At 39.2% G+C, this 11,647-nt stretch overlaps 1 protein-coding gene across 1 annotated transcript in view; it reads right to left on the bottom strand.

Annotated features, from left to right (window-relative positions):
- Positions 1-5,143: 5,143 nt before the first annotated feature.
- The window catches only part of LOC142489354 (S-adenosyl-L-methionine-dependent tRNA 4-demethylwyosine synthase TYW1-like), a 109,088-nt gene continuing 102,584 nt past the window's right edge, over positions 5,144-11,647 (bottom strand). The window contains exons 12-13 of the mRNA XM_075589939.1: positions 9,591-9,768; positions 5,144-5,168 (exon numbers count right to left, since the gene is read on the bottom strand). Coding sequence (XP_075446054.1) covers positions 5,159-5,168; positions 9,591-9,768 — 188 coding nt within the window. The 3' untranslated portion in view covers positions 5,144-5,158. The remainder of the gene's footprint in view (positions 5,169-9,590; positions 9,769-11,647) is intronic.

The following is an 11,647-nucleotide window of genomic DNA, read 5'->3' as shown; positions in this document are numbered from 1 at the left end:
CACACAGGCACACGTAGACACACACACACGTAAACACACACACACACACACACACACGTACACACACACACACACGTATACACACACACACACACACGTACACACACACACACACACACACACGTATACACACACACACACGTATACACACACACACACAGACACACACACACACACACACGTAGACACATACACACACGTAGACACACACGCACGTAGACACACACACATGTACACGTAGACACGTACACACACATGTACACGTATACTCACACACATGGAGACATACACACACACACATGGAGACATACACACACACACATGGAGACATACACACACACACATGGAGACATACACACACACACGTATACATACACATAATGTATACACACACATGTATACACACACGTTTATACACACACATGTGTATACACACACACACACTATCCCCAGCACCACCACATCAGCACACCGCTATCCCATGCCCCCCCAGCACACTGGCATTCTCGGCTCCCCGCCATTCTCAGCCCCCATCAACACCATCAGCACCCACACATCGGCACCTTTGCACCTCCCCCATCGGCACACCCACATCCGCACCCCCACATCAGCACCAAACCCTCCCAAATCAGCACACCGATACAATCACCATCAGTACAGCCACAGCAGCACTACCACCGCACATGGGCCGCGTTGACCACTCCTCACCCAAATGCCACACCCACACCACAAACATCCCGGGCAACGCCGGGGCTCTCAGCTAGTATATATATATATATATATATATAAACAGTATATATATATATATATATATATATATATATATATATATATATACAGGCATACCCCGCATTAACATACGCAATGGGACCGGAGCATGTATGTAAAGCGAAAATGTACTTAAAGTGAAGCAGTACCCTTTTCCCACTTATCGATGCATGTACTGTACTGCAATCGTCATATACGTGCATAACTGATGTAAATAACACATTTGTAACATGCTCTATAGTCTCCTCGCTTGCGCACAGCTTCGGTACAGGTAGGGAGCCGGTATTGCTGTTCAGGACGTGCTGACAGGCGCATGCGTGAGCTGCCGTTTGCCTATTGGGCGACATGTACTTACTCGCGAGTGTACTTAAAGTGAGTGTCCTTAAAGCGGGGTATGCCTGTATATATATATATAATTAAACTTTGATTTTAGAAAAAAAAAAATCACATTTTAATCAAGACCATTACAAATTACAATTAATATTATATATAAATTAATTTGGTCAGTAGTGCATCACAAAAGGGATCTCTCTCTGTGGACCATGTCTCTTCAACACGACCCATCAGTCTTTTTGTATATTAAGACATTATAGATCTGCCAGCAATTCATAAGAGTAACAAGTGAATATCTGTCACCGTTGCGATTAGAAAAATCAAAATCATACCACATCAATCATAAGAGGTGCCCAAGACAGCCTAACATCTATTTTCTCAGGCGAAACCATTATCTGTCACATTTTATATCAGGCATGTATGTGAAGTACGCAGACGCAACCGGGAAGATGGTGTCTTTCTAAGTATTAGAGAAATTAAGTTATGAGTTTTCAGTCAAAACATTCTGAAACGTCAGAAAAAAAGTGTTTCTTTTCAGAATCATAAAAATGTCAGGAGAGCCTAGTTACAACAGGGGTGGATCTTGTGTTGTTTCCATGAGGGAGAAAGTACAAAAGTCTCACCCAGGTAAAATCAGAATTCAACAAGGTGGTGTGTTTTGGGATCGGGCACGTGAATGGTCATCTTCTACTCTAGTGACCTCTCTGGGAAAGATCTATGACACATGGTAATGCACTGTATAGGGATTTCTGTTTTATGATTTATCCTGTTATTTTAAGAAACTGTTCTGCCTTTCTTGTAATTGTATGTTCTTGTAATAATCTTTGTAATCTAATGCACTGTGTTTTTATATATCAAAACAATCTTTAAATATTGCTTTGGAGCTCTGAATGAACTGTTGCACGCTTTGTAGAGACTATTTACATTTTTGGACACATTTTGCTACAACAGATGTGTTATTTGTATTGTTTTTCTTTAATAAACAGAGACCTCAGACCCTGGCAGAGATATAGATATATCTATATCTATATCACACATTTTTGCCTATTTCTTGGGTGGTGGCAGCAGATAGATATAATTGCAATTGAGTAAGGAGGTTAACATTAATTGAAATTGCCTTGCGGAGGAGAAAGGTAAGCTGGCTAGAGTAGCCATGTGTATTAACCCTGGTTGCATATCTAAATCACATGCTCATGTGTGTGCTGTAGTAACAGATGGTATAGTTGGACGGACTGTGGGGAGATATTGTTAATTTGAGGGACCTTTGTTAAGGTGAAAAGTGGGCCAGCAAAAGAGCTGTGTATAAACCCTTGTCTCATATGCAGATCACGTGCTCACAGGTGTGCCGTACGTGACACCAAGATTTTGCAGATTTGTGTACCCTTACACATGATCAAAAATGAACAATGTTAATTACACACAAAGCCCCAGCATATGTTCTCTTAAAGGTTGATGCCTAAATGTTTGCATAACGGAGTATCTGAACACAGAATTTTTTTTTTTTTTTTTTTTTTTTTATGGGGGTGGCAACTTTTAAAGAGTGAGGAAACATGATGAAAACATACCCTAAAATCCATCTCAGCTATGTAGTTGTAGAAGTCTAAAATTATGTAAGAGAACGTTAAGATGCAGCATTTGATTTTAATACATAATATTTCAGCAAAATAAGGTCTCCATGTGATAAATAAAAAGTAATGTATAAATAAAAAAATACAAGGTAATGCACATAACGAAATGTGAGCAATACATTTCATAGTCGTTCACAAACCGGGTACTAAAACACGCTGCCATTACAATTGAGATGCATAAAAGGCCACAAGAAAAATGTCCTGTTATCAGCTTCATAAATGATACTGGGGAGAGAGAAAAGTTACGTATAGGATCTGTCTTCAGGCACAAGGTGATCAAGATTAGAGAGGCAAGACTTAAACAAACCTTAGCCACCTGACTGCAATGTGCAACCGTTGTGAATACTGCATTCCAAGAGATACAATGACAGTGATTCATAGCATTACTTTTCATGCGGTAATATTTACGTTTCTGGGGACTAAATCAAATGCCACGCAGAGATATTCTTCTGCTACATATTGGCTAAATGTCTTACAATTTCTTAAAAGAAATCTTCCGAAATGTTTCTTAAAAAGGATGGACTGAAAATGACTTATTGTTGCTGAATGAGGCAGTGCAAGAACTGTCCAGAGTGCTGCTGAACTAAAAGCAGCTCATTAAAGTCACGGCAGCAGTATGAAAATGCATATAAATATCATCTATATACCATGCAAGCCTAACCACAGATTAAAGGTTGATTAAACTACTGTACCAGTAAATGACCAAGTTGGTAATGCTTAACAACCAATAAGACCTAGTACAATGTATATACATGCCCAAATTTGCTGTAACGTGCCAAAAGACTCCACACTGTGCATGAATCTGATTTTTTTATCTGGAATACGTAAAAATTTACTATTAACTGAAAAAGCATTAAAACAACAAATGTGGCCTGTATGTCCAACATGGTCCCAGCAAATACACCTTGTGTTTTGTGCAGAACATGGCGCTTCTGAGGTCTCTCTCTCCAGCATATGTTACCTGATTTACACAATCTCACCCTGCATGGTTCGACAGAAATATCACATCTCTTATCCATCACTCGTAAATTAAACAGCAAAACTAGGTCACCCCAAAACATGTACCAGTAACATCATAAAACATCAACAAAAATGCTTAAAATAAGTATACAATCCTAAAAACAATTGGGAAACTAAAATATTATAGCTGAAAAACTAAACAAAAAGGTCCCAAGTTTTCAACTCCAGTGATTCCAGTCAACAATCTTCCTGATCGTCTATGTCACAATGATCACCGCTGGAATTTAAACAGCCATTTTCCTTATAAAAAAATAAATAAAAAATAATAAATTAAAAACTGTGAACCCTTCCTTTTACCTCTGTATGAGGGGAAGCAACTACAGTGAGTCCTGTCCATTCAGCAAAATGCCAGAACCTTCACAGAAGGGTTCACAGTTTGTGTTAGTACCTGCATTTTTGGTTATACCTTGACGTTTGGTATGCAGGCTTACGACGCTTTGGCCAAAGGGTTTAACTAAATAACCAAGTAATTACTATTATTAAAGTATTTAAACTTTATAATTATTACCATATATGTTTTGTCAATTTGATGTAGCATTGGGCACCCATGTCGTCTGTTGTATACAGTACCTTTGCCACGCTCAGTAGCACTCATTTTGGCATAAATATATATCCTTAAATCATCTAGGCTGCAGGTCTCTGGACATTTCAAGAAATTGTCATTTTAAATATTCAACTACACTTGAGTATTTTTGACTACAGTGTCATTAGCGCTGACATTTGTGTTACAGTTTACAGCTCAAACTGAATGGAAATGTAACAAGATAATGTTACCTTAGTAATAAAAGGATACATTGTAGCTGCTGAGTTACACGGATTGAAGGATTGATTGATTGAAACTCAGCTATTTTATGTTAGGTACACAATTAGGATTTTTACAGATTTATAAAAAGAGCACCAAACAATTGCCATCTTTGGAAAGAATGTCGAATTATACATTGTCACATGTTTTACATATTTAAAAAAAGGGGGAAGTGGTATTGCTGCTTTTAATCAAAATACCCTGTCCCCCCCCACCCCCCCCTAAAAAAAACCCACTATGCACCTTTCTCTGCATATTAAGATTGTGTATTAAGAAATCAAACATCGCTGTGTTGTGTTGGCTACACCCTGCGTGCAGTGATTCTTCGGTACAAGAAGCACATGATTTGGAGCCGATTGAATGCAGGGTGCCATTTGGATCAATCAGCACAAGGAGCTTAAACGATGAAGACATGACAAAGTACTGACACATATCAAAGTATGCCGGTGGTCACGTTTACTCTGTGATTCAGATTTCTGCACGATATATTCTGTGTCTGCGCTACTTTTTTTTTTCTCTTCTTCGTGACTTCCATAAACTGCTTTGGCATTCTACAAGCAATCCATCATTCTGGGTCCTAATGTGAAGTGCACACAGCTATGGAACTTCATAAATCACTAATGAGGAGAAATATTTTTTTAGCTTCAAATATCACAGAACTTTAATTTTTTTCCCCCAGTGCTGGTGCCAATAAGGAGGTTTTCTGCTCTGGGTTTTTAAATAAAATTTACATGCATGTTAGCAACCCCTTCCTAAATTACAGTCATAAAAATGAAAATTACAATAATTGCTGGGAGTGCAGCTCATGAACAGTTAATATACATATGTGACCTCTTGAATAACAAATATGACATTGTACATACAGTACAGGGTCTAGCTAGTACACCAACAACATAAACGCAATTGTATGAGTAGACAAGAGGTCTCCTTTACAAAAACGCTAATATAATTCCTTTCTTCATGTTGAGCAGTCCTGTGAACAGCTTGAAAATTGAAAACATTTCACTACATTTCCCAGATCGGATGTTGCTCTTAAAAGATTACACCTACAAAATATCTAGCCAAGCTTCATATTGTAGTTTAAGAGCGAGGTTAGTTCATTTCCATTTAAAACTATACCAAGAGTGACCAAACTAAGGGGTTAGACAAAAGTTAAATGACAATGTAATAGGTCTGGTTTTCAAATGAAATGGGAATTTTGCCCATTCCTTCGGCGCCTCAGGTACCTTTGAAGCATACAGCACAGTTCAAAGTATAATATAGAAAACATTTGCTCGATTATTTTTCACAGACGTTCAATTTGTGTCCACATACAGGGCTGGCCATCTCCTAAAATGTGAAGCAAAGAGGAAGTAAGAGACACTGGCGCTGAGCACTAGTTCTTAAGATGAGCAGCCCGGCTCTAGTACCTTCCACTACTTCAGCTGCCTTTCCAGACAGACAATTCACTAGGAGTGTTCAAAGGAACATAATGTGACAATCAAAAAAAGCTTTAAGGAGGCTTAACATTTTTTTTTAAATAAAATTAAAAAAAGGGAATAATTACATTCTGCTCTCCAATCAGTTTAAGGGGAAAAAAAGGCGGGCAAAAAAAAAAAATAGAATAAAAAATATATATATTTTGTTTGCTGTGCATGGTCGTTTTTTTTTTTTCCGCTCGCTTTTTGTTGGAAAGACTTGCAGCACCAAAATACATTTAAAATAAAAATATATTTAAATACTTTAAAATTGGTACCCAGCTGATTAAAGAGATGCTTGCCTCCCCTTGCTATTTCACACCCTTCTCTTTCCCCTCTCTCACGCCCTCCAACTCTCGCTCACTCTACTTTTACGTTCCCCTCGCTTTCTCACAGTGCTCTAAATTTAGCCTACTGTATAATAGTATTAATCCCCTCAAGACATGTTATTACCTAGCGTGGAATGATCAGTGCATGTGGTACAAAAAAAGAAAACTTTCCAAATCAGCTTACAGCTGCAGTTCAGTCTTTTTTTTTTTTTTTTTTAATTTATTTTTTTACTTCAATAGTTTCATGTGGGTAATGTCTAATTACCTAAAGAACTGCATAGCTGCCGGTCAATTCGTTCTCCATCTATTGATTGGCAAAGTTTGGCGACATCTTTAAATATGGGGAATGTAAATCGTTGCTATAGGAACAAGCATGCTTGTTAAAATAGAATACAAGAAAATTGGTCTTTCAAAGTTGTTGTTTTTTAAAACAGAAAATGCTAAAAGTATTTTTTCTTACTACAAAACTGATTTATTAAAAAAAAACACACATGCAGAATATTGCCTGAACTGCAGCTTTAATAATGTAGCCCCATCAAAATCAAAAACTACTCAAGACAACATTAAACGAGAAACCGTAAATATGGAACAATTCAATCTGAGGCATGTTTTCAAATGGCCTTTTTCACCAGAAGTGTACAATTACATTTTAATAAACTGAATTTGAAAATAAATAAATGTTTAACTGTGTTAGATCGGTTTCTTCAATGTTAAAATAATTTTTAAAAAATTACAATCACCTTTACTGTATCTTATTTAAACTTACATCGGGACTCTGTCCTGCACAGTAGATCATTCCCTACAGAGACAGAGGACCCAACCAGCTGGATGTCAACTACTGCGTGATGCGGGAGTCGTCTGCACCGGATGCCATGGCGGTGAGATCGGGTCTCCATTGAGCCGAGTCTGGTCTACTTAAACTGCGCTTTTAACTTTGATACTTTGTGAGTGCACTGTGCATCGCTGATACCTTTACACCTTTTTATTCAAACGGATTACGCCATGTTTGCTGTCCCTCCACCACTTGCCATATACTCATGCGGAGTTTAAACTGAGGCGTTACTCTGGAGGATGGAGGGGTTGTTCAGGAGCCTGTTTGCGTAACCCATTTACATATGCTTAATCAAGAAAATCACTTCTGAGTTTCAAACCTTTGGAGTGGGGATTGCCCTATTTTTCACAAATCAAGCGTTTTTTTCTTTTTTCCTTTGCCCTACTGTATGTGCTCCATTTATAGGAACAATTTTATTAAACACTGGACTTTAGCAGAAGGAAACAGAAACATTTCCCAACCAACATAGAATATTTCTCATTCGGCATGGACAAAAACGTCTAAATCATACACAAAATAGAATAATAGCATAATTACCGTTTGACTACCAGTACCCCAAAAACAGTAAGTACTGGTAGTCTATCCAATGAGTCTATCCATCTACCGGGGGGAATTCTTGGTCCTACTGACAAGGAAATCCCACCCAGGCTATTGCAAAAAGGTGCCCAAGCACAGAAGAAAATAATCTTAGCCTACAACGAACTAGAATGGTAACACCACCAACAGGGAAAGCCCAAGAACTAAGCTCTTGTATCTGGGGTACTGTACCTGCCACCCACTCCTGGTAACCACAGGTCCTTGAGTGCACTGTGAAAAGGGGACTGCTGTGACCTTGTCACTTTCTCTGTATCTCAGAGGGAGCCACAATCTTAATACTATGCCCTGGTAGTTTCTGGGGTTGTTGGCACCTCCGTTAACTCAGAGGGTCACAGGGTTCCCAGAACTCACACCACAAAATCGGAAAAGAAAACTGTGCATACAAGCAGTGTTCCTGCCGACATGCTTACCCAGGGGTTTACAGGGACAAGGAGACCTCAGACAATGCAGTTGTTACAGGGTTCCTCGAAAGCACACTAGAAAACCATCACCAAATGTTACAAGATACACAAGAATAAAAAAAGGCCAAGAACCACATGGATTAGCACTCAGTCACGACAATAGAGCTATTAACGAAATATAGTTTAACAAAGAAACCTACACTACACACAAGGAATAACCTATAGTTAAAAGCAGCAAAATAAAGGGAAAGATGTATAAAAAAAATCCTAGAACGTAAACAGAGGTTAAAGTCCGTGGGGATTGGAAGGGTTCTTGGGTCAGAAATAGATGGTGGGGTTGCAGAATCCAGGATGATCCAAGGAGAGGCTCACAGCAAATCAATTGTACCCCAGATGAGCCTGCTCATTAAACCAGGACTGGCTCTTTAAACCAGTGTTTTTCAAACCTCTCCCCCTGACCCACAGCCACACCAAGTTTCTGAGGCATCCACCTAACATTCTATTACTATGAGGGAAAAAAAAGTGCATTGGTTATTCCCAAAACCTGGTGTGAGAGGTTTGAAAAACACTACTTTAAACCGTCCTCTGACCATTCATTCCTAAGGGTCTGATGGGAGAAGCCATCATAGGTCTGCCATAGTCCCGCTCCTTCTGCCATCAAGGCCACGTAGGGACACTGAGCTGGATTACGTGATTGGCCAATCAGGTGGTTGGATTTACAACAAAGAACCCTCTTGCGCAGGGCAACCAGCACATGGACATGAAGGGGCCAGCCCGCCATCTGCTGCAGCCAAATGGCTCCCGGAGGAGCCGCAGACTGTGCAGCGCTTGGCTCAAGAAAAATGTTCCGACGTGGTCTGCGCCCATACTAGTGCCAGGCCGCTGTCCTCTCCTCCACGCTGCTGGAGCAGAGCAGGAGGGCGACATGGGGATAGCCGTCAGTGGTCACATGAAGCGGCAATTCCAAAGTGCGTGGAAAACGTTTCAGGCGAGGAGAATCCTGCCAGTGCAGCAAATACAAGATAGACAATTTCTTCAAAGTGCAGGTTTCCTCTAAGAGAGATACAAAGTAGAGCTCTACTTACAAGTTAATAATAAAGTTCACCATTTAATGTGACAGCCAAGAACAGGACATTAATCCATCCAGGACATTAATAGCCAGGCAATGCCCTGACCAGAGTGGATTATTAGTTAAATATATATTGTCACCATATGTCGCCTTGTCACAAATTGGTCATGACAGAGAACAGAAGGAGGTAGAGACCAACACACCTACACAATACATAGTACATAGTCCGATTACAGCACTCGTTGCATCATGCAGATGTGGCAGGCTTAATTGGGTATTAGAACGGTATATGTTGTGTTCCTGAGGCCTGAGCGATCACATGCTACATCTGTAGGGATCCTGGTGGCCTCTTACCGTATTTCCTCTGGAAACTGTGCATTTGTGACCAGGAAGCTGGATATTTCGCGTTGATGGAGTAGTCTGATGAACCGATTTATTTCAGGGTACATTATTGGTTCTCCTACCAAGGACAAGGCACAGTGTTTGACAGTCATCCCTTCCTCAAACCTGTCAAGTTTCACGCCAGGTACTCCTAAACAGGGAAAAAAAAAAAAAAGAATGCATCTTTTTGATTGTTCCCTTGTTAATAGCCCCTTTGATTGTTCCCTTGTAACAAGATTGTTCCCTTGTTAATATCACTAAAGTCTGAAAATATGTATTTCTTTACCTTTTCCACAAACTGCTTGGGGTATAGATTCATTGCAAGCTGTGGTGCCTTTTTATAGGCCAACAAGAGTTCTTCATATAAATAACTATGTGCACCGAGCTTCATAGTTGTAGGAGAGTGTACTTCATGGACAAGAAAGCTTACAAAAAAATCTGTATACATTATGAAGAGATCTTTAGTTGGTCCTTTGCAAGTTATTACAGCCTGCTCTGAATCTACAAATTGCCTTCATCAACTGATCAAATTATTAATCAGCACTGAAGTCAAATAGTTCTGGAATGCTATACAAAGAACACCAGTGTGCATTTGTTCAGATCTGTATTCATAACTTAACTCATCTATAGATCATTATGTTACAGGCATTCTTCCCTATCAGACACTCATGAGGGACACGTTCTTTCAAAAATAGCAGTCCATGTCAGTTTGCAGACATATATACACAGCCCAAGTAAAGTATAGACCAGCTTACAAAAATACAAAAATCATTCACAGCTCAATTGTCTAATCCATATATCTAAACTGGACAAATTTGTCTACCTCCCAATAGAGACCTGTTTTAATGTCTTCTAGATAATTGAGGGCCAGAAGGAAATTGGGGGGGGCTAAACACACTATCCGTTTACACCAGTCAGGTAGACACCGGACAGACCCACTATTACAATCCATGTTCTATTAATGCATGGTTGAGATTGAAAAATATTGTTACTGGCAGCTTACTGTATGTTTGTTGTTGTTTTTAAAAGCACAAGTACAGCTTAAAAAAGAGATAATATAGTACATTTCGGACCATTTTTATTAAGCAGTCACTTTCCAGCACTTGAAGACATTACACCCCATTGACTGCTTAGTAAATATAGCGATTTGACTTCATGTTTGGGTTTTATGGCCCATATTGCATACTGCCATGTGAAAACCTACAGCAGTTTTCGGTTTTGGAGAAATATTGATACAACATTTCCTTGCAGGTGCTTAAAACGTTGGCTTTTCTAAATGTTGCCATTTTTTATTCAGACCCAACAGTGACTTGTGAACCATTGCTGTATTTTTACCTCAGTTAGCTCCAAGCCATGAATGAAAGCACCTTTTTTATGTTTGTTTTTTGTAGTTATGTTCGTGGACCTAAATTGGCCACGGTATTAAAACACTTCAAATTCTAAAACAAGGCATTAAAGACTTTCACTGATTTGCAGCTCCTATATATGGAGTGCATCTCAGGACAGGATATAAGCAAATTTTCTGACAGCCATTACCAGCACTCGTCAAGCTGGAGTGGCAACACGCCACTAATTATCATTATCTGTGACCGCTGGTATGCAACATAAAAGGAAAAAAGGGACAGTCATCTCTGGGTTTCAATATATTAGCAGAGGGTTCCCCGCTACAGCAATGTGGTATAGAAATATGCTGTTATGAGAACGGTGCCTTGGGTAATGGTAATAATGGAAAAAACAAAAGAGAGCTAGAAACCCAACAAGGCACTCAATTCCCAAAGCTGAATGTTTAGTGATATGAATTAAAAATAAATTTTATTGTTCATCAATTTGAAAGAATTGGGGTTAAAATCCACTGAAGGACACACAACAATCCAATGTCGAGTGCTGGATGTACTCTGGATTGAAAATGAACGAAACAATTGAGTGGAATTAAATCAATGTTTCGAATGAAGGTACTGGTATACAGTTAACCTAAGATATAAAGGTGTTGCTTCAACAGTAAGTTGTATACAATCACTGAGTAAATAATG

Source organism: Ascaphus truei, chromosome 3 (assembly GCF_040206685.1).
Source record: "Ascaphus truei isolate aAscTru1 chromosome 3, aAscTru1.hap1, whole genome shotgun sequence".
Taxonomy (NCBI): domain Eukaryota; kingdom Metazoa; phylum Chordata; class Amphibia; order Anura; family Ascaphidae; genus Ascaphus; species Ascaphus truei.
The sequence above is the reverse complement of the archived record's forward strand: the minus strand, read 5'-3'. Positions and strand labels throughout refer to the sequence as shown.